At 55.2% G+C, this 22,692-nt stretch overlaps 6 protein-coding genes across 6 annotated transcripts; 4 read left to right on the forward strand and 2 right to left on the reverse strand.

Annotated features, from left to right (window-relative positions):
• The first annotated feature begins 1,323 nt into the window (after window positions 1-1,323).
• Window positions 1,324-2,215, forward strand: P884DRAFT_254205 (uncharacterized protein). The gene is made up of 2 exons (XM_069440875.1): window positions 1,324-2,063; window positions 2,125-2,215. The coding sequence occupies exon 1, from the start codon at window positions 1,541-1,543 to the stop codon at window positions 1,895-1,897; it is 357 nt and encodes a 118-aa protein (XP_069302196.1). The 5' UTR covers window positions 1,324-1,540; the 3' UTR covers window positions 1,898-2,063; window positions 2,125-2,215.
• A 6,873-nt stretch (window positions 2,216-9,088) lies between these two features.
• Window positions 9,089-11,165, forward strand: P884DRAFT_13658 (uncharacterized protein). The gene is made up of 4 exons (XM_069437226.1): window positions 9,089-10,099; window positions 10,237-10,417; window positions 10,526-10,879; window positions 10,942-11,165. Exons 1-4 carry the CDS (start codon window positions 9,485-9,487, stop codon window positions 10,968-10,970), a joined length of 1,179 nt encoding a protein of 392 aa, XP_069302197.1. The 5' UTR covers window positions 9,089-9,484; the 3' UTR covers window positions 10,971-11,165.
• A 3,381-nt stretch (window positions 11,166-14,546) lies between these two features.
• Window positions 14,547-15,917, forward strand: P884DRAFT_188514 (A1 cistron-splicing factor; the record flags this gene model as incomplete). The annotated part of the gene is made up of 1 exon (XM_069437367.1): window positions 14,547-15,917. The coding sequence occupies one exon, from the start codon at window positions 14,547-14,549 to the stop codon at window positions 15,915-15,917; it is 1,371 nt and encodes a 456-aa protein (XP_069302198.1).
• Window positions 15,918-16,569: 652 nt separating this feature from the next.
• P884DRAFT_274458 (EAP30/Vps36 family-domain-containing protein) lies at window positions 16,570-17,508 on the forward strand (the record flags this gene model as incomplete). Its single annotated transcript, XM_069442721.1, has 2 exons — window positions 16,570-17,033; window positions 17,178-17,508. The coding sequence occupies 2 exons, from the start codon at window positions 16,570-16,572 to the stop codon at window positions 17,506-17,508; spliced, it is 795 nt and encodes a 264-aa protein (XP_069302199.1).
• A 929-nt stretch (window positions 17,509-18,437) lies between these two features.
• P884DRAFT_296270 (uncharacterized protein) lies at window positions 18,438-19,470 on the reverse strand (the record flags this gene model as incomplete). The annotated part of the gene is made up of 3 exons (XM_069444398.1): window positions 18,438-18,800; window positions 18,863-19,138; window positions 19,240-19,470. The coding sequence occupies 3 exons, from the start codon at window positions 19,468-19,470 to the stop codon at window positions 18,438-18,440; spliced, it is 870 nt and encodes a 289-aa protein (XP_069302200.1).
• Window positions 19,471-21,444: 1,974 nt separating this feature from the next.
• On the reverse strand, window positions 21,445-22,250 carry P884DRAFT_254217 (uncharacterized protein). Its single transcript, XM_069440876.1, has one exon. It carries the CDS (start codon window positions 22,109-22,111, stop codon window positions 21,647-21,649), a length of 465 nt encoding a protein of 154 aa, XP_069302201.1. The 5' UTR covers window positions 22,112-22,250; the 3' UTR covers window positions 21,445-21,646.
• Between the last annotated feature and the right edge of the window lie 442 nt (window positions 22,251-22,692).

Below are 22,692 nucleotides of genomic sequence, written 5' to 3' on the forward strand. Positions count from 1 at the left end.
AAAAAAAAAAAAGGGGGGGGGGGTTGGTTCGGAGGGAAGGGACGGGAATTGGCCCCCGGATGTTCGGCTTGTTGTCTTCTTGTTTAACGTACCCACCCCCCGAGTTGTTGTTGTTTAGTCCTCGGTCCGGCGACCCCCGTTCGATGTTCCTAGGAGATCGGTGGACCCTTAGGGCACACTGGAGGGACGGGGTCGGCCGCGCTCCGAAGTCCGCTATCGGCCGTCTGCTTTTGCTGATCTTGAGTGGGTATTCAACATAGGAAGGAGGGGGGCCGGTTATAGTGACTGGCTTTATATTGTACTGATGTCTCGATCAACTCTCTTTCATCATGCCACGTTCAAACAGTAGTGTACTTGTAAATACACATGATGGGGTAGTCGCAGTTAATTTTGTTTTTCTGTTTTCGTTCTTTGTTTCGTTTTGTTAAAGAGGAGAAAGGGGGAGGGGGGAAGAGCTGGTATTCTCTCTGTACAGAGTATGTTGCGGCAGGCAGGAGGGAATATTAAAAGGGGAAAGGAGGAGAAAAGGGGTGCGAGTTGTTCTTGTTGAAGAAGGGGAGCAGGATGGGTTGTCGAAGAGGATAGGAACCGAGGATGTCAGGGCCAGTTTCTGCAGTCTGCGGTAGAGCTGGCGGACTCCTTCGGCATCAACAATTCGTCAAGCGGAGGGCAGCTTATTTCTCAAAGTCCGTATTGCCGCAATGACTGATTCAAAGCATCTTCTAAGACAAAAATGATGCTTGACAACTTAAAAACGGTCTAGCGAGGCACTCGGTTTACCCATTCCGTGTCCGTACGCTACTCTGCACGAGGAAAAAAAGGCCGCGTATCCATGGACGGGACTCTGCAAAGAAGTTTCCTTGTGAGATACACCTGCTTACAGTCTTGCTTGCGATGGGCCGTTGGTATGAATCATGCTGACGCTGAGATCGGCGGCTGCTTCTACAACTACTTCGCACAACAAGGCTCGCTCTTTCTGTCGTGCTCAACAGGGCTGGGTGCCTCATGCAGTGTCGTGTGTGTGCCTTAGGTATCGTGTAGGTGTACTGTAGTGAAATCCAAACTAGGAAAGAATCAGTGCAATGGCCGACTGCCCTCAAGGCAAGGCTTCTTTCTCCTCTTGCACCCGCGCAAGACTTGATAGCTTCGGGTTAGCACTGAAGATCTGCCAGGTGGTGGACACCGCGCCCTCCCCAACAAGCTCAGAACTGGGCCAGATCGACGAACTATTTCCCCACTATCGCTTACTTGTCCTGCGCCCATTATCAATTCGTCAGACCCTTTGTCGCCTCAGCCTCAGAGGGAACGTAAAACAGGTTATCGGCGGGCGAAAGGCACACGCAGGGACCATGCAGAATTTGATCGATGTGGCGCCACACTGGACTGGCAACGTAAACCAGTTGGTGTCTAGGAATCCGTACAGTTTTCAAAAAGGGAAAAGAACGAAACGAAAAGGGAGAAATAAAACAATGGGCAAGGGGAGAGAGATGGAGGGGAAGAGGAAAAGAAAGGGGGGGTGTGTTCCGGTTTGGGAGGTTGGATGCCAGAGGGGGGTGAGTGCGTGAGACGGTGCCGGTGTCAGCATTCGGCCGAGCAATCTTGCCGAGCGAATGCGTGGCATGCTGTCGACTGTGATTTCGGTGAAATTTGCTCCCTCCATCTGGTCGGTGCTGGGATGGGGAAGCGGAAAGCCTGGACTGTCCTCACCTTTCTCTCTCTCCAACCCCCTCTTCCCTTCCCCCTCACGAACCAGGGCCAGGGTTCGAGGCCGCTGTCCAATGCTTTGATGGTCGCGATCGCAATCGCGTGGAGGGTGCCCTTCGTTTCGTTCCCAACCAGAGCATACTGCAGCTGCAGTCGTTACCCGGAATTGCTTCGGGGCCTGCGCTGCGATTGAGTGGGGTTCTGACCAGCCAGCACATGGCTGGCAGCACTGTCTTTTGTATGCACATTATTTGCAATGCGTATGGCCGGGCGAAGGATGCGCATCAGACCAAGAACGTATCATGCCTGGCCCTCCAGCGGAGGCATGCAAAGGCATCTGCGGATTCCGAAAAGGGTGTCTCCATACTAAGTTAGCATGTAAAACATACGCAGAGAGGCTGTCTTAATAAGGGGGCACACCCCAACCAGTGAGGGAGAAAATGACGAAGCACCACTGCTAAGCAGAGCTTGCCCGAGGACATCGTGGTGGGGGGAAGGAGAGAAGGGGGAAGGGCATCCGTGTTTGGCCGAAGTGGTTGGTCGCCCTCTCGTGATCGTTGGCTATCTCTTCATACTAGGTATGTGCCCACATACGCGTGGTGTAGCGGTATTGATATCCGTTATGGAGGTATGTAAGGTATGTGTATGTATCTATGTATCTATGTACCTATGTACGTACAATACACCGCGCAGCGAGCCCGTAGCAAGAACTGAAAAGGTGGCTGGAAAATAGAGAGCTGGAACAAGCTTACCAGGTGCCCGGTACGGAGTACTGTTGCACAAATGGCTCAACGCAACACGCTGCTGGCCCATGACGTCGATGGCATGACGTCCGGGGCCAGAGGGAGCACATGCAGCAGCTCCTTTTGGGCAGCCGGCGGCAACGAAACAGTTGCATCAGTTGGCTCGAGACTAAGATCTCGCGCTACCACAACGACACGTGCGAAACCTGATTGCATGACGCCAGGGCGAGCCGTCGTGACAGCCGCATGAACTTCGCACCACGTTCAGATCACAGACATTCGGTATACCAAATACGTATGGTGTACGCTATATACATGACCAACAGAGCCGTCACATCTACCTTGTCTCTCGCGAGCTCGCTCTCGTCGCCTCAACACCGGGATCCATTCCGTAGTTCTCAAGGGCCTTGCAAACCTTCCACAGTCCGCGCGGCTCTCCGCGGTTCCAAGGTGCGTGTCTGTAGGTATTGACGTGCTCTTACGATGTTTGAAATACGGATTACTTGTTCCGTACAGGGTACCCGTACAGTACCATTTTGCGCTCTGAGTACTGTGTTTTTATTAGATGCCTAATACTCCGTATACAGAGTAGGCAGTAGCGGGCGTACTTTGTAGAGTAACTAATAACCAACATTAGGAGTTGAATTCTGCGCGTTGGGCATACCCTGCGGGTGCACACAGACTTGGCTTTCTCCTGCAAGGACCTTCTTGTTTTTGACACCGCCTTGCGGAAGAGGGAGAAGGGGGGGGGGAATCTGACCTCGCTGTGATCAACACGACCAGCGGGCGGTGCGGCTTGGCCGCAATGCTGAGATGATCGCGTCTTCAGCCGCCGAGGTAAGTTCCACTTTTCTTCGCTGTGGTAAACATTGTCTCGGGCGAAGGGTCGGAATATCCAGGGCAAGCCGCAACGAAGGACATTGCCCCAACCATCAGGTGTCCCAAAACCGTCCGGGCAAGCGAGGTCTGGTGGGGCCCATGTGGCTCGTGATAGCGACCTTTACTCGTTTCGTCGAATCAGGCGCCGTGCCCGGACTTGCATACCCCAGCGCCAGGGATCCCCGGCCGAGCCTGCCCACTGCTGATTTTCTCACCCGCATTGCATCGAGGACGTCTCCCTCCGCCGGATGGCCTTTTCGAGCGTCTCAGAGAGGAGAGCGCATCTGCTGGGTGCTGAGGCGAGACACCGCTTCCAAAGATAGCAGCGGCACACCTGCCCCTTTAAACAGAGCGAACAAGGCAGCCCTGCAATTTGCCGAAAAAGCCGAAAGCGTGCGCGATATCGTGACCAGGTCTACACTAGCAACAAGAAAATATTACAAACGTCTTATAAAAAGTTAACAAATTGGAGTAGGTAGGCAATTTACAGACACCCCTACCTCTTGCGCGATGTCGCTTGCACAGTAGACAGAATCGAAAGAAAGGGAATTCCGTTCTCACAAGCGCGGGGAGAGAGGACGGCCCTCTCGAAGTTCGAATGGAATACCGGCACGGAGTATCTCTGCCACCTGGTAATCACGTGCACCCCTGCGTCCCGAGAACTGCGCAGGACCCCTCTTTCCATCAGCGATCATAACAAGATTGCCACGGAGTGGTAATCCGCACTAGCTAGTAGACGGAAGTACTTGTAATAAGGAAGCGTAGTTCAGTAGGCTTGATCGCCTGGGCTTCTCGTTTTGCATAGACGTTCTGCAATTGCTGGAATGTGAATGCAGACTTGGGCATCCTTCTCAAAAGAATTTCAGGAACCTGGTGCTTTCCGTTAGTTTGCGTTTTATGTCGAGCAAGGTCTGCTCCCGTCCCTTGCCTCGGTTAGCCGGCCTATACGGATTACAGATGTAGCCTAAACGGGGCTTGCTCGGGCGAACCTTCGATGGCAACCTGCGCTGCAGCACTGTTGCGTACTGTGGGATGAGCGGAATATTTTGCGGGTTGCGGCACCGCCATCGGCCCCAGTGACAACTTTCCCGGTTATCGGTTGCATTATCCTTGCAGCATCGCTGCTTGCCTCCAAATCCGTTCTTCTGGATCCGGCCGTCGCCTCTCGGGAAAGGTCCTGCCGCCTCAAGCCCGTTCACCGCAACGTTGCCCTGGTCATACTGCGAACTAGGTGCGCAAAAGTACTTCTATGTACACTCGAGGTCCTGAAGGGTCCAGGCTCGCCCAGATTCATGCCGCCTCGCGGGTATACTCCCCTCTCGAATTTGCCCGTGACGCTGCAGCCACAACGGGGCGGCGGAGAAGACCTTATCCTCCCCTGGCTCGCCTACCAGGAATAAAAGGAGTGCAAACAGTAGAGTATGGAGCAGTTATAGGGTTCACTGTGACCGAAGCTGTTGCTCCTTGTGCACCAGCTGTTGCTACACCGCAAAGTCCGCGAAGTTAATGGGGACAGAAGTACGTACAGTACGTCCGTACATACTATACAGACAGCAAGCAAGTCGGCCAGCACGGCGACCGGAATGGCCAATTAGCGAGTTTACCGAGCGCCAAGCCACTAAGGAGCGAACCTCCAGGCGGCGATGACTTTTATTACATTAAGTACACTACGGGTGGGTATCTTACACACTACGGATTACACTACTGTAGCAATGTGGTACTAGTACTGCGCATGTATAGACCTTGCTTACCCTTGTTCGCCGCTAGCAATTCAGCACGTGGCGAGCTCATTGTGACGTTAGTTGGTCAGATACGGCCAAGTCTGAGGGTTCGAAAAGTTAGTAATCCGTACTTGGCAGGATCACCTCTGCTTTGCCTCCTCATATGCGGGACAAACTTACTACTAGTGCATTCGTCTCTGTCCGCGTCTCTAATATGTCTTCCTTCCCGTAAAGAGTAGACGATTTGCAGGCCCACATTGGCTTCGCCCATCCTTACTATCTTACGTAGCTGTCTCGCTGTGCTTAAAATTACAGACCTAAAAGTCGGGCTCGGCAACTGTCGCCCCCTCGAAATCTCCCCGCTTTTAGTGCATCCAAATCTTCGGGTCCGCCAACACAAGACAAACTTCTTGCCCGCTTTCGCGTGGCCTCGGTTACCAACGTAGTGCGATACATTGACAGATCACCGAGACATAATGGACCTTCCACCAGATTGCCTCGAGCACCCGGCTTTTCGAAATACTGGCGTCTCTCTCTCACATCTTCCGAGGACCGGTTCAGATCATCGGCCGAAGGACACACCGTACGCCCTGCGGTGCAATATTGCCACCCCTGTAGAACGGTGGTGTAGTGTAACACTATACTACTGCCACGTCCTTCCGAGCATGGTACCTTGGATATGTTTATTTTGTATGTGCTGCTGCATTCCTTTGCAAAAGGACTTACACTACCACCTTAATGTCGAACAACGCTCGCGTGTTTTGGATCGGTTTCGGACCGGCTGGAGAGGCCTACTACGACTCCAGTGCGGTGCGAGCGGGACGGGAACTAGTGTAGCGCACTGGCAAGATTTGAACCCTGACGGCCGATCGTCGACACTAATTACACTACTTTGGAACTACGGATTACATACACTATCCCACCAACAACCCCTGCTAGGGGCCGTTTATCATCCACGAAAATTAGAGTTGGCGGCGGCGCCCAAGTGTGAAAGAGTAGCGTCTACGGATTACTCCGCAGTGTTATCTTACACTACGGAGAAATTGATCCGTTCGCACTACACTACAGTGTACCTCCGTACCGTCAGTTCCCTGCTGCTCCAGTTCGGGCCAACTCCCCCAGATTTTCGGGTCAAGATTCCCTCTCTTCTACCTCCAGCGCCCACTTTAGTCTCGCCGCAGCTCGACAAGGCCTAAACTCTAAACCAACGGTCCACGTTTCCCTCACTGCATGCACAGTGCTGCGGGCGTTGTATCCTCTATAAGAGTGACTGACTGTAGCCCGCTGCTGCTGCTCATCGGACGGTGACCGCGTAACGATGTCGGAATGACGAACCCGTTTAGGATTTGCGAACCTGGTCTGTCAATCGCTAAACGTTTTCGGCCCTGGAGATGTCAGATTCCAGGCACCTCCCACATTGTGGCTTTTTGCATCTGACCCAACGACGGTTTGAATTCTTGATAATCAACGAGATGACGGTAACTATCTCGGAGAAGCTCATCGCTACATCTTCCTGTCGACATCTCCCAAACCCGCGACAATTCCAAAGCCGTACGGAATACACAGTACGGGTGTAATGTAGGTAAGTTATGGCGGCCCTTCGGGAATGGGTGCCTCGTTGCCTTCTCGCTGCGCAAATTTTCGCTTTTGTTGCTGCAATCCCAACCGTCGAGTTTAACGGGTGAATGAACCAACCAGTCTCACAGGTGGAAGATCTCTGAGCTTCAAGAGCATCTGCTTGATGAAGACAAACACTCGCGGGAACAAAGGTATTCCAAGTACTTGCGTAGTGCGTGTAACGTACACGAGTATGGGTAACAGTCTGGCTCCACTACGCGAGAATCGTCGCAACTGTACCCCAGAACGTACGATGCGGCGACCCACTAACTACCCAGATGCGCATGGCGACCCGATGGCGGACTTGGGAAGTCCTCTACACATCATCCTCGGGTTCTCGCGTAACTCAGCCACAACGTTGCAATCACGACTGCCAAACCTTAAGCGGGAGCGCTCCAATTACGAATGCGGAATACACTACTAGCGTTCAACCACGAATTACTACGACATCTACGAACTCTGCTTTCTAGGTGATGAATGAGCCAGACTATGCAGGACGTTGCTGGCGACGCATGGCTTTTGAGGGGTGTGGCAAACCTTGACATCTTTCGCATTTCGGTTTCCACTGAGTGGAGAAGAGCTGGAGTCAGGCTGGACTGGCGGAGAACCCCCTTGCCAGTTAATGGGCGGCTGGTCGCCACTCCTCTCGCTTGCTCCGAGCTCCCACAAGAGCAGGAGATTGATGGCGAGGATCAGACGCACGGTCCAGGCACAGAAACAATACTCGTCGCCCGAAAAAAAAAGCCCATGTCACGGAATTGCTTGTCGAATAGTCTGTGTAACACACACACACACACACACGGTGCAGCTGCACTCCGAGCTTGGCCTGGCAACAGCATCAGTAAGTGCACAGTATCGTAGTCATGGGTAAGGTGTCTGGATGCCAGAGTACTCAACTAAGGTAGCTGAGTCGGGTAAGTAATTCCACATTTACCACAGTGCCGACAATCCGATACACCGCAGACTCCGCGTCAGGTCTCGAGCCCTGAGGTTTGCGCGCGAGTCATAAACAGAAGCGTTCAGTGCAAATGTGGAGATTCTCGGACTGGTCCTCTCTGGCAGGTAATTCCGTCTTTGCGGCGTCGCAGCGGCATCCCTGCTGAATTTAGCCATGCAGATCCAATAAGCTAGCTGCTTTGGTGTTAACCCACATCTACCCCATCACTCATCAGTCCACCGTTCACTGGCCCCGAGATAATGCGCTGCGGCTCCCATGACGAAACGCTAGAGGTAAAATTAAAAAGAGATACCCGGGATATGGGCTACGGTGCGGAATGCTGAGATCGGATGCTGTACTGCGTCTTTCAGTTTTGCCTCGAAACAAATGGACCCTCTACCCTCTCGAGTTCTTCGCGACAGTGAAGCCTGGAACCAGCGGGATGGGAACGATCAGCTGTGGGGTTGCCAGAACGCGTTAGGCATCTGGGCTCTCTCCTTAAGGCAACGCTAGGTGGGGTTGTGCCATTGGGGAGGGAATCAGATTCCCAACCGTATGGCTACCGCTATCCTCCGAGGAATTGGGTCATGCTTATTAGTCGAGACTGCTGCAGCCGTTCGGCGACCAAGCCTGTGGAATCGAGAGCGCCAAAAAGGTCTCCTGAGCAAAGAGCTGGCCATTTAAGACGATCGACCAAAAGTCATGACGCGTTTTCGAGTCGTGGCAAGACGTAAATGAAAACAGAAAGGGAAATATACAACCATTGAATCAGGCATGGATGTGTACACCACGACTATTTAGTCTGCTCATGGTTGGTCGAGGAATCTTGGGGGGTGGGTGCTTGAACATGCCCCGGCTCTCGAGATCCGGCGGGCGAAGTTTTCTTGCCGTCTCACGTTATTTTCCGCCCTTTCCCAGTCCCTCTCTCTGTTCAGCGCACTTCTCGTCGAGCGGCCAGCGTTCCCCGTCATCATCACAACCGCCCTCATTCGCTAGGCCCAGAACCTTGCAAAGGGCATCGGGCTCCACTCGTAAAATCAGCCCCTCCTCAGCAGCGTGGGCAAGCGTGACGGTGACGGTGGGCACCTGAGTTCCCCCTGGGCCTGGAAGACCAAATGAGCACCCTGTTCCGCACAGCGCATCGAGCATCGACCCCATCCCAATTTCCCTCCTCTCTCCCACCCCCACTTCAGTTATAAAATCACCCTCGGTCCCGCACTAGACTCGAATTTTCCCCGACCAAATTCTTGCGTCCCTTCCATTACAGGCATTTTACGGCACGTCGCCGGCTGATCTAAACCTGGTGGGCTACTGCACGAAGGAACACCCCGTGCGCCTCACGTTTGCGACCAAATCGTCGGGTCCCGGGAACTAAACTTTACACTACGTCGCTGCGGCTCTGGTGCTCGACTAGCTCGTTAGCGCGCCCCAGATCGCACGCTAATCGCTTCGCGGAATATCACTGCGCGTGCACCACCCCAACTCGCCAGCAACCAGAAACCCGCCCAGCCTATTCTTGTTCGGGCCTGCACGACTAAATTAGTGCTGGTCCCCTCCGGCCTCTCTCCACCTCGCCTCTTGACACACACCCCCTCTCCACCTACCAACCATCTTGGGTGCTGCCGCCAGGTGGGACTCCATCAAATAAATCCAAGGCCCTGCCTCACCAGCCAAAAAAAAAACCACCTCGCGTCTTTCCAGCCGGACCACTACCGACGTGAACCGCCAAGGTCTCGTCTGAAGACTCCACCACAACTCACTCTCGTCTGCGCCTCCCTAATCATTTACGCATCCTTGGATTACGCTTGAGCGAGAGGCACCGCCGCGTGTTCGAGCAGACGTTCTTATCCTGTACCCCGACTCAGGATCCCTTTCAATCCCTAATGGAGCGCGCCGCCCCCGAGTATTCGCAGTCAGGTTTGCCTTCGCCCCATCCCAGTGTCGTCGGCGACACGCAGTCTAAGGCGGAACCTGTAGATCCGGCATCTGCTGCTCAGTACGCGACACAGCCGGAGGCGCGATCAGCCAGCTACTCCAACTCGGCCACTCCCACCTCGGAATATAGCGTGTATCCGACCACTTCGAGGTCGGCCACGTTCCCAGACATGCAGCGCTCCTACCACCCCGTCAGCAACCCTACCGGGACCGGTGGCGGGATGCCGCAGACACCAACAAGTCCGTCCATGCCTCTGCCAGATGGGCGCAGCCATCAGAATCCCCAGCCGGAGCAGGCCAAGTCTGACAGCGCTCTGCCTATAGATCCTTCCATTGCAGGTGCAAGCCCGACATATGCAACTCACAGTCAATATCCTCCATATGCCGCCCCGCCCCCAGACATGTCTCAAGGGTACCAGCATCCGGGCACCCCGGGCTTGTACACACAGCCTCGCCCCGACTGGGGCGGCTACGGTCAGCAGCCTGCCAGTCACATCACTCCCGGAACGCACATCTTCCAGCAGGCTCCTCCGACCACCGCCGCTCCTGGTCGTCCGCATCAGGTAGGTCCCTCTTGCTTGTTGTTCCTCCCCGCTTTCCCTTTTTCAAACTGTACTTGTCTCGCCCCTTTTGGGCGTATATGCCGGGCCATGGCCATCGCCTGCGCGGATTTCTACAAGGTGCTGACCGTGTTTTATAGGTCTATAGCTTCGTCCCCATTCCTGGCGCACAGCAGCACAAGCGGCCCAGGAGGCGGTATGAGGAAATCGAGCGCATGTACAAATGTGGCTACAACGGATGCGAAAAGGCCTATGGCACTCTGAACCACCTCAACGCCCATGTGACCATGCAGGGGCACGGTGCTAAGCGTACTCCAGATTGTAAGTTCCATGGTTATCCTAGATCGCCACCCTCCCCCCCCCTCCCCCCGGCCCCGCGGTGGGCGGCTTGGATCGTGCCTCGGCTAACGTGGTCATGACACTGCTTAGTGTTTAAGGACATTCGCCGCGAGTGGAAAGCCAAGAAGAAGGAGGAGGAAGCTCGCAAGGCTGCGGCTGCCGAGGAGGAGCGCCAGCGCCAGGCTGCTGCTGCGGCGGCGGCGGCGGCGGCGGCCCAAAACGGAGGAAACACAGATCCACAAACTGGCGTGGAGGCTGCGCAACCCCCGACGTCTTACCCCGGCTCGGGAACAGTCCAACTGCCCCCTATCGGTTACCAGCCGGCCCGCTACGCAGGGCCGCCTCCGGCCGGTATGCAGCAGCCGATCCCCGAGTACAACAACTATCCTAGTTACTCGCCCGCGTCACCTTACGGCCAGTCGAACCAGCAGATGTACAATACGCGTAAGTGTGAACTCGCCTCGGCGTGATCTACCTCAAGGCTTCGCGTCGCTGACTCGAATTAGACAATGGTGGCCAGCCGCCGAGCCACTAGGTTTGGTACCGGTCTGCCACGAACTGTACCAGTTCCGTTGGCGTTCATTGCTAGCATGCCGAGCGCATCGAACGATCACCTAGCTCTTTTTTTTTTTTTTTTTCCTTTGCTCCCTCGGCTGCAGCAAAGAGCACACCCGTGTTACTGGTGATAAAATCTTAATAAGGCAACAGACATGTGATGTTGCATGCCGCTACGTGGCATGATTCTTTGGCTTTTTAACTTTTGTTTTCGTCATCACCCTCTTCTTCACTTTTCTCGCATCTCAATTTCCCGAGATTTATCATCGACATTGCATGGAGTCGGCATGGGAAGGCGCGCATTCTGCTCGACGTGGGAGCATGGGTTGAGTTGTCTTTCACCATGGTTTCTGGGCAGTCGGATATACCCCTAAAAAAGAGAGAGGGAAAGGAGTATAATGCATGTTGTTTGGGCGGAGGGGAGTAGGGGCCGGGCGGGCTGTGGTTCTGGACGACTTTTTAAGAGTGGAATGCTGTGAAAGGGGCGATTGCTGTCCTTTGCTCGACGCACGGACGGACTCCATGCCGCTCCATCACTTTTGATCTTAGCTGGTTGAGGCAATTTAGGTGAGGAAAGCAGGGCGTTAGGAGGTGTTTTGCCTGGACAGACTTGGTAATTGACGCGTCCCTTTTCCCCCTTGGAGGCCGGGCCGACCAGCATGTCAATACAACCCAGCACTTGTGTTTCCGATGAGGAAAGCTACGACCGTAGCAAGAAAGTCTCAGCTCCCAAGTCTTGCCAACCTCTGAACCCGTAAGCGTACGAAAAAGTCCAGAGATAATGGTGTTCTAGATAATGTATGGTAGAGAGCTTGGAAGCTAACTTCAAGGGTCCTCACTGTTTAGGCCTTAGACAAGCATTCATTGGCTTGGAAATGATTGCCAGTCCCGGCTCAAACAGAGAACAGAGCGTGCTGGAACACATAAATAGCTGGTCAGTCTAGGATGAGCTGACAGTGAATGGGAAGCAACCGTGGCATAATGGGGTGGTGCGGAGATGGATATGGGCGTTGCCTCGCCCTGACGTGCGGCTCAGATTTCGTCACGTATAAAAGTATTTGGCACAACTACCAAGCGTAACGAGATAAAGGTAGAAAGTATACATCTCCCAAGACCGTGGCACCGGAAACGATCGGTTTGCTCGGCATGCTCCCCTATGTGTCCGTGTGCGGCCCAGCAAGACCCAGAGACCCAGCCAGCTGGTAAACTGGGGACGGGCTAACGAATTTAGTTCCCGCTTCTTTGCTCTTAGTGCATGTCTGTATGTACATACATAAATACATGCATACATCTGCACTATAATATACTTTTGGTGGGTTAGCCATGCCTGGGTGCGGCAGACGTGCAATCCACGTGGGGACCAGGGGGTGTTTGTGACACAGTATGTGATACTGTGCGTGTGTTCGCGCTCCGCCTTGTCTTTCTGAGAATCCTGGTAGTTAAGTGCAGGTAGCAGTTAGTTACACGGCACGGCGCGGCGACTTGTTCTCATGTGCGGGCGCGGGGCCGGGATGCGGGTCACTCAACGCTAGTGCCGTTGTGCCGCGGTACGGGATAAAGAAGGGGGGGAGGCTTGCTTGTGACGTGCTGAATCTCGACCCCTGCTGCCTTTAGCTTCGTGTAACCACACTTTCTGAAGGGAAGAATGAACCACGCACTCGGGCCCGGACAAGGGCCGGGACGGGGGAGCAAAACTCAAGAAAAAAAAAAAAAAAGCTTGGCCTCAAGGACCCTTGATCAGGTCGCACGGTGGTGGAATCCCACTGGCCAACTGCTAGTTTAGCACGTTGGGCCCTTGAGCATGGTGGCCGAGGAAGCCTAGGTAGTGCAGCGGTTGGGCGGCTCGGAGCAACACTAGTGTAAAGGGGTGGACGACGAAGCCTATTTTGTGTTAGAGAAGCGAGCCGAATCAGGACGTGGAACATTCGTTCTGAATCTAGCTGGTCGTGCCCGGCCAGCTGGGAGGGTGCGAAGACTCGAATCAAGCCCGAGAACTCGGTACCGGGGTCGGCCAAGCACCAGTGTAAAGTGGTATACACAATATAACGCCTGGACAGATGGTAGGCAGAGCAAGGCCAAAACTTTCGCGTAGCTCATAGGCTGTCGAATGCATAGCTCAACTTCGCGGGGTGGGTATTTCCCAGTTGGCCGGGCTGGCCTACAAAAGCAGTCCGGCTTAGCCGCGAGCTTCTTCCGGATCGTGGAGAAAGTAGGCCAAGCGAGAAGAAATGAACTAGAAGAAAAGTAAAACAAAAGCATAAAAGTCACGTCCACGTCCGAAGGAGAGATATTGGTGATGTCACATGATTATAGAATTGTACGTTATACACCTCCTCCAGGATTCTGAATCCTAGCGCGGTACTTGCCGCCAGTGGCTTTTTTAGCGCAGGACCCAAGTACCACGCTAGGATTCAGAATCCTGGAGGAGGTGTATAGTGGATACAAGATACCAACAAGCACGGTGCAGAGAACTTACAACTACGGATTCGCAGTATGAGCAGGAAGGGCGAGGTATTCCGTACGTTGTACAGTACGGAGTGTTCCGTATGTATGTACATATACTCCGTACGTAGTAAGGTCATCGACCCAAACCTAAAACAACGGCCTACGCTAGTGTAGTTCTCCGCTCTTGCTTAAGTCTCCCGATCCCACAGTTACACACAGACGGGTGCGCTAATTTAGTTCCGAGACCGTGTCTTTTCTGCAACAAGAGTATGTATGTTTTTCTAACCCGGAATATTCCAACGTCGTCTATTGGTACACGACGATCCATTGGTCCTGGAAAAATGGCTTGATAAGTGCGTGCATTTAGTGCACACTGTGCGGCCTGGGTACCTGCCAAAAATCAGTTCCTACCAATGCCAATGGCCCCATGGCTTTCTTCCCTCCTTCCCTCCGGGGGTTCGAATGCGAGTGGCTGCTTGCTTTTGTGATGACATTGGAGATCACTGGATGGTCTGGTCCGGGCCTTTACCAGACGTTCCTCCTCTCCCGTTTTGCCACAACGACGGCCGTAAGTAAGTTAAACGCATCAGTGCTGATGGTGGGGCAGAAACATCTGGAAGGCAAACTTGAGCAGCGAAATTCAAGCGGTTGCCAGCCCAAAGGAGTACCAGTAGACGCGCTCAGTGCAGAGACTGAAGCGACCACAACACCGACACTCGTTTGAATCGAGACATTACCGTCAGGTACAGCGACCTGCAGCAGACTGGAGGGTGTTGGAAGCAAGTGGTTCATTTCGACTGTTCACGGGCGCTCCGACATCACAGCTCCAAGTCGACCGCATTCGGTGACAGCACACCAATCGCATCCTAGAGACAGCGCCAAACTCGCAGTCTCCAGTGGGGTCAGGACATTGTCGACTTTGACAGTGGCTTCGAGTGGCTATATGCGAGGCTTGGTTCGGTAGCAAGAGACAACCAAAACAACTGCCAGAGCTCCGAAGCGTGAGGGCTCAACACATTCATTGACCACCGTGCTGTGTGCTTATCGCCGGGGCCAGGCCTTCTTCTTCTTCTTCTTCTTCTTCTTTTTTTTTTTTTTTGGGAAGGCGATCATGATCAGCTCGCAAGTTGGACACGCACAAGCTACAGGAGCCGGGGGCTTACACGCGAGCGGCGACGGCGCTCCGCCTCGGCCGGCTCACCTTGAAAAGGGCGACATCTTCAGGACCGTGGGGTTACCCGAAGAGCTCACCATTGGGCTGGACGCCATGGCCATGGCCACCAACAAGAGCCTCCAGGGCTTTCGAGAGATTCCGCCGGGCACGCACTTTCTCTGGGTTCAGCTGCCAGGCGGTGTCTCTCGATCTGGCTGCTGGTTCATCACGGGATCCAAGGGGCTGCTGCGCGTCAAGGAGTGGGACAAATATAACGAGATTCTCGGGGAGCCGGCAAGCTCGTCCGGAGATGCACGGAGTCAACAGGACAGCTTGGAATCCATATACTCGGCGCTAAAGCCGTACGCGTTGCATGCCCATCGGGATAAGTCATGGACGCCAATGGACAACAAAGATCCTATCTGGGCGCGAACCCCGGGCAGCCTTTGGAGCATCTTGGCCAGCGCCGTATCACGTCAAGCACTCATCAGGATCACCGGAAAGCCAGACGCCCAGGATTTCCTCGTGGAGTCCACGGACGGTGCCAAAGACGACCGCCCCCTCGCCGGGCAATCCCCCGCCGGTTCGGGGCTGAACCTCCTATTCACGCAGGACTTCCGCGATCTTCAAGTCCTCGACCAAGGCTCGATGAGAGACCGCGTCGCCGACACCTCGTCCCGGATCCAGTCACGCCTCACCACGGCGGACCAAAACAGCCGAATCACCGAGCGAGACATTCTCGCCGACCTGCAGTTCACCTTCCTGACCGGCACCCACCTGAGCAACTCGGCGTGCCTCGAGCACTGGTGGAACCTCGTGCTCAAGATGCTGCTCCGCGCATACGGCCTCGTGCTCTCACATCCGAGACTGGTCAGAGACTTCCTCACGGTCCTCTACGCCCAGCTCTTCTACACGGAGCACTACGTCGCCTCGTCTTCCTCGCAACCGGATCACCAGGACGAGGCGGACGACAAGGGCAAGAAGCACGGGCCGAGCAGTGACAGGGCCATCTTCCAATACAAGCCCCAGTACAGGGGAAGACTCCGTCAGGTGCTGGCCGAGTACCGGAGGCGGCTAAACAGTCTGCTCGAGGGGCTGCGCGGTTCGACCACTGCCGACCAAGAGGCTGTCGGCAGGGCGTTTGAGGACCTGGAGGCCTGGCTGTGGAGGAAGGGCTGGGATCTGAGGGAAGGGGAGGGCAAGCAGGGAAGCGGCAGTATCAAAGCGGTTACTGTGCCGGATAGCGAGGACGAGGAGGACGAGCAGCCCGTTGTGGTGGAACTTGATGAGCAGGGGAGAGAGGTAGGGTTGCTCTCGTTTAGCGACTAAAAGGGAAAAAAGCTAGTGGAAGTTGTGCCTCGGGAAGGTAAGGGCACAACCACCACCACCACCTGAGTGGAGGAAGCTTTTTCCCTCACCGGGTCATGGGCCTGTTGTGTCAAGTCTTGCCAGACAGACAGGTTGGATGTTGCAACGTTGTAATGCCCCAACCAGAGTCGGTCTCTTGAGCCGAAAAGTGAGCCACAACGGGCGCACAAACCGTAGTCACACACACAAAGCATGTATGTAATCCGTACATCCCCGCCATAGCCCAGCTCTGTGATGTTTCCGCCCTATTTGATATCACCACATCAGGGACGAGAAGTCGTGTGCCGACGGTACCTAGGTGCCTAAGGTGAATTGGGCAATGATGAGTTCTGTAACAGTTGCCTAAGCAGGTACCCCACGTTATCTTATCGCCAGCTCCCCACCTCCTCGGGAACGGGGGGTATACATGTTACCTTGGTTCCTAACAACGTCGTCATCTCCAAGCAAAGGCTGGACTTCATTAGTTATAGGATAACTGGTTGTCCGACAATCTCGCGCTCACCATCACTACCTGATTCTCGCTGTGGGACCGGATAGAGCACAAGAAGGGGAGCCGGGGGAACAAATAAAAAGAAAAAAGAAAAAAAAAGGGGGGGGGGGTAAAGAAGCGACCATGTCTCGAAAGGGCGTCGGGCTCGCGGCCTTTGACCGCTCGCGCCTCACCTCGGCCCAGTACGCGAGCCACGGGTCGACGCTGCGGTCGGCCAACGCGCAGGCCCTCGAGACGCAGCTGGCCGTCTTCCGCTCGCTGCTGCAGCAGTTCGCCCAGACCCACGCAAAGGACATCCGCTCGAACCCGACCTTCCGCGCCCAGTTCGCCCGCATGTGCGCCGCCATCGGCGTCGACCCGCTCGCGAGCAGCAGCAGCAGCAGCGGCTCGTCCTCGGCGGGCGGGGGCGGGTCCATCTGGGCGCAGCTGTTGGGGAGGTCGGTCAACGATTTCTACTTCGAGCTGGCCGTTCGCGTCGTCGAGGTCTGCAGCGAGACGAGGGGCGAGAACGGCGGCCTGATTGAGCTGAAGAAGGTGAGGGAGCGGATCATGCGGGGCCGGATGGAGGGGGCGTCGGAAATTACCGAGTAAGTGTTCCTCACTACTGACGATTATCACGATTCCCTTTCGGGTCGCGCTGCGTGCATGTCTAAAAAAAGGAAAAAAGGAAAAAAAAAAGGGTGAAGAAAAAGCTGGTGGCTAACTCATCGATACCCTCCCTCTTTTTGCAGAGATGATATCCTTCGAGCCGTGGGCACGCTCAAACCGCTGGGCTCGGCCTACTCCATCATCACGGTCGGCAGCAAGCCCTACATCCGGTCGGTGCCCAAGGAGCTCAGCACCGACCAGAGCGCCGTGCTTGAGGCGGCGCAGCTCCTGGGCTACGTGAGCGTCTCGATGCTGATGGTCAACCTCAAGTGGACGCGCGCGAGGGCGCAGACGGCGCTGGAGGACCTCATGGCCGAGGGCATGCTCTGGGTGGACAAGCAGAGCGAGGAGTGGGAGTACTGGAGCCCGGGGTTCATGCTGGAGAACCAGGACTCCGCAGGCACGACTGGATGAACGTTCCCGTCTAACTGACGCATCGCATATTGAGGACCTCACCAACCGTTTCTCATCCGTTAGGAAACGCTGCGATCCTCCGCCATGGCATCTTTGCGGATGCTGGTCCCGCGGGCATGATAACGCGGAGCAGAACAACCGAGCCAAGGGAGCCGGATACCGAGAAGAAGCTGAGAGGGGATCGGCGAAGCTCCGCGACGGACTGAGGTGCACGAGCGTTCTACCTCTCCGGCCCTCGCAGGCGACCCCGCACGAGAAGAAACCCCAGGGAACAATTCTTGGAGCAATGGCTTACGACATGAATGCCATTTGTGTCTAGAGCGGTGAGGGAGTTCCGGAAACGAGAAAAAATTGGCTTCGGAAGTCATCTCTGGAGCAATGTAAAGGAGGCTGGGCCATGGAGAGCTTTGCCTGTTCCCAGGAGACGTGTGGCTAAGGAGTGCGCGATTCTAGGTTTGAGAGTCGGGTGCTTTTCGTGTGAGCCTTGAGTGGGCTTGTTGCACGTTAAAGAGGTTCATGGGATAAAGAATAATGCATCACGCGGAGGGGAGCGAGATAGCGAAGTGTTACGATCCCCGGAATCGCAGCCAACTCGAGAGATAACCAAGCAACTATATTCATCTACCATCACGAAAATGCCCAACCGTATCTGACGTAACCAAGCATAATAACAACGAACCGAACATTATACAGGTATCCTGCCCTATCCCGCCGAACTCCCGCAAAGGAGCCACCCCCTCCAGAACATCAAATCCGTCATAAAACTCTCGGCCCGCCTGACGGCATCTCTTCCCCTTTCCAAAGTCACTGCATCCTCAACGGAAGAGCAGGCCGTCAAGCAGCACCGTGGTCATGCATTCATTCCATACTGCACCTGCCAAGAGGCACCAGGCAGCAACCCCTAGCCCACTATCGCCACCTAGCCCCATTTAGTAGGGAGGGTTAGGACCCAGGGGAGGGTAGTCATCCGGGCGAGGCCCGCCAATGGTGGAACCGCCGGGGGTGCGGCCCTCTCCAAAGTGCTTCTTGCGCAGGGCGGCAAGGCGCTTCTTCTTGGTGATGGTGTTGATGTAGGTGCCGATGACGAAGGACACGAGGTTGAAGAAGGGCACCCACGTGTTCTCGGGTAGGAACTTTTGCGCAAAGGCCAGGCAGATGGGCGACGTGATCCAGCTCACACGCATCACCTTCCAGAAGCTGCTGCGCACCGTCGCCTTGACCTGGCGGAACGTCCTGGCGCCCGCGATGAGGGACATTGCGACGAGGTAGACGGCGTTTTGGATGGGAGCGATCTGGACGGGAACCCGTGTCAGTAGCAGAGCATGCCTTGGGCAGCGCGAAACAAGCGACGTACAATCAGGTTGCTGAAGAGGATCTGCAGGATCTTTGCGCGCAGGCTGGTGCGTTTGCTAAAGATCTTTTGCAGCAACCAGATCAGAAAGTGGCCGAGCGGAGCGCTGACGAAGGCGCCGTAGGCCGCCATCTTGGGCACGCGCGACGTGAAGTAGTTGCCGTGCTTATTGCGGTCCTTGGCTAGCCACGACGCGAGCAGCTCCTGGCCACCGGCCAGCGTTCCGGCCGTGAGCATCTTGGTGCGCAGTGGGTGGTCCTCGAGTTGTTGCAGGTAGGCCTGGAGCACCGATGAGAAGTAGGCATTAGTCAAGTACATGCAAGGGGTTTCCACGGGGTCGCATCCCCCGCGCAGTTGCAGAACAGGCGCCGGAGACGTACAGCGAGATAGCCCTTGGTGCCGGCATTCTTCCTGCCGCCGGTGAGGGCGGTACCGACAACGGCAGAAATGGGATGTTTGCCGCTGGTTCCGGGAAGCTGGCCATGGGCAGCCTCCGAGATGGCAGCGGCGGCAGAGCCGACGAGGCCGCCCTTGTTGGCGGTATGGTCGAGGACGGCATCCCTGACTGCCTCCTTGAGGGTGGTGGTGTCCCGCTCGATCTTGACCGACATGGCTCGCGGTGGTCAAATCGACAACCCAGTGCTAAGCGGGGCCTGTTCGGGAGCTGTATTAGCCACTTTGCACAATTATTTTTGCCCTGTGTTGCGGTGTGGTGTGCCGCCGATGCCGTGGTTCCGCCCGGGTCAACGCTTTGTTTACACTGGAGATAACACCGGGATTGCGGGGGGGATGGATTCGTGCGGGTCTCGCTGCGCGGCGCCCTTGTAAACCTGGTTTGCGCGCGCCGATATGGTGTTCTTCACCAGCGAGACAAGGGAAAATGGGGGCCAACTCACGATTGATGGAGAATAGACAGTTGTTCGAGCGGTCTGGGTTGGCTGGGAGCGGAATGAGCTGTCGTCGCAAAACCTCGTCTGCAAGCGGGCGGGAACGAGCTGACGGGGAGGCTGGTTTTTGGATCGGGGAAAGCACAGCTCCCCTGTTGCTGGGCGTCGCGACTGGGCGAAGAGGAGGGGCGCGTGTGGGGACCTGGAAAGCAGGCCACAACTGGCGGTTTTGATTGGTCGCATCGACAGATGGCCGAGGTTTTGTTTTCCCAGACTGCTTCTCAGCTGGGAAGAAGCACCGAGAAGTCAGCAAAGAGGAAAACAACCCCTGTCCATGCAGGCACCCTGGCCGGCGTCTCGGCCCCGGCCACTCAACTTCGCAAACACTTTCTTCCATTGGCTCACCGGCAGAGTATCTTAGAGCCGAGTTTGTACAGATTACATTTGCACAAAACAGAAACCGTCCCCGTTGCTTGTCAGCGGATGAAGCTCAGTTTGGGCCACTTCTGTATGTTTCTGGGAGATCTTCCGTACTCACCTCCCCATAAATTGGTTGCGATCCATCATCTTAAGTGACACGCGGCAATGTACTCTGTATACCTTGGGCTTCCAGAACTGTCTGCTGGCATTCCATGCACATCCGGAGTGCAATACTTGTACTAGTTGAAGGCGCGCCACTCGGTTGTCATGTACGGTTCTCCTTTCCGTCGGCGTCGACGCTGAAAATAACATTCATGGAGCTTGAGGTCAGAGCCCCCTGCATCTGTTACTCTTTTTCTTCTCCACCTTACTATTCGTTACAGGCTCTATCAGATGCCTGTCTACTGTAAAGCGCCTTCCCGGGATGTTGCGGCATCCCGGTGAGCCCAGGACTCGAACTGATGAGGCAAGACCAGCTCCGAAAAGGGCGGCAGGTGCCCAGCTGTTAGTGAAGCAGTGTTGATGTGCATATACAGGGAAGTCGCGATGGAGGTTTTGTGAACTTATAGCTACTAGGAGGGGCAAGTTTCACCGCCTCATCTGCTTATGATTCCACACCCTCTTTCCTCAAAGAAGGCCGGTTATAGTACCCTAGTACTCTTCATTCAAGTTCTTTAATGTTAGCGGCCGTTGGTTTTGCTGCCCGCCTGGGCTGACCAATTTCAAGAGAGGTGCAGCAGGTCTCGGCCAGGTAATTAAGTAGTAATTAACACCAATATCGGGTTCCAGCACAACACTGCCTCGTCACAGCCAGCAACATGCACTGCTGGTGACATGTGATGCTTTGAGGAGGTAAAGCTTTGTGAAGCATTGCCCTTCCCTCCTATGCTATCCCACCGCAACATGGACTACCTTCCTCAAGCAATGGCCGCGGAGGGGGTGTTTTTTTTCCCGCCGCCTTCGACTACCATTTTTCCTCTTTCCACTCACATCCTTTTGACAGCGACCTTGATGCGGCAGTACTGGTTGCATACGGATGCTCGTATGCAACCATACCGCAACGGCTGTCATATAATTCAGGCCTGCAATGCACGAGATGCGATCCAGAGCCACCCTCGGGGATCTTTTACCGCTGTGTTACAGTTAGTGAACCTCTTCTCGACGTGAAGAATAGGGGTGCCCCGGCAGGTCGGGTGAAGCAACTGTCACAGGACGCTACTGATGGCCTGCCTGATGAGGCTGCCTTCGATAACGTCGATCGGTAGTCTGTAAGGAAGGTGAGTTTTTAAAAAGTTTGCGACTGGTATTCGGAGCGATTCACTCAACATGCTCGCTAAGATACCCGTGGAGCAATCGTCCTCCTACACTTCGGGGCAACTCAATGTCTTTATATCACAGCACAAACGACCCATGTCATATCCACGCCAGCCCCCCTTCCCTCTCTTCGCCATGCCTACAAAGCTCTCATACTTCTAACGCTTCATATAGGGAATGCCTTCATCTCCTGCAACGTATAATACTTGCGCATCTTCTCGGCCCCGAGTTCCCTGACCTCCTGATCCAGATGCTTCAGCAGCACGTCTCCCCACGGTTCAACCTTGCTCCTCAACACACCCAGGTCCAGCTCGCACTCCTTGTCCTTACACCGGCGCAGGTAATCCGCCATCTCGTCCATCCCGTCGTGGATGATCTGGTGCTGCCGAAGCAGCTCGCACTCCTCCTTCTTGCCCCGCTTCCCGCCCCCCTTCCCAGCCCCGGCCGGGGAGGAGGATGCGCGGAACTCGGGCATCTTGCGGCCGAGCAGGGGGTACAGGTGCGTCTCCTCGATGGAGTGGTGCATCTCGAGGTAGCGCGCCAGCCGGAGGCCCTCATCGACGAACTGCTTCAGCGACATGTTGGCCGGGCGCCGGTTGGTGGTGCATGCTGTGTGGAGCGTGGCGTACATTTGGCGGAAGTGGTCGTGCTGAGCGGCATGGTGAGTTATGCTGGGATGGATCTAGATCCTAAGGAGATATAGAATGGCAGCCGGGGGAAAGGAAATTGGTTGCGGGAAAATGGGAGCAACTAGTAGTACATACGAAATAATCCATTTGTTCGGCGAGGCGGTTGTAGATGCGGAACTCTTGAGGTGTTAAGGGGGGCAGGGCCGGTTTGTCATTTTCCGGCCCCGTTTCCGCAGTCGCCGTGGTTCCTGCTGAGGCCGTGTCCTGGGGCATTGTGCGATAACACCCAACTTGCGTCGGGAGGCGAAATTGAGTCGAGCTACGGCAGTTAAGCGATAGCGCCGGGCGGTGGCTATGGGCTCGAGTCTCCGAGAAAACTGTTCCGCAAACTCACTTTGGCAGTAAGCAAGTACGGGGTATCCATCACACGCTGCGTCTTCCAAAATGAGAGCGCTGGTTTTTAAAGTCTCGGGCAAGCAGTACGGATACAGAAGTAGAGGAATTCTTGGAGCTTGGCAAACTTGCCGTAACATGCCTATTTCGTGTCTAGAACCTCCCTAATTGGCTGTCCGTCTCCGTCTCC

The sequence above is a fragment of the Thermothelomyces heterothallicus genome (assembly GCF_042370625.1).
Source record: "Thermothelomyces heterothallicus CBS 202.75 unplaced genomic scaffold P884_scaffold_1, whole genome shotgun sequence".
Classification (NCBI taxonomy): domain Eukaryota; kingdom Fungi; phylum Ascomycota; class Sordariomycetes; order Sordariales; family Chaetomiaceae; genus Thermothelomyces; species Thermothelomyces heterothallicus.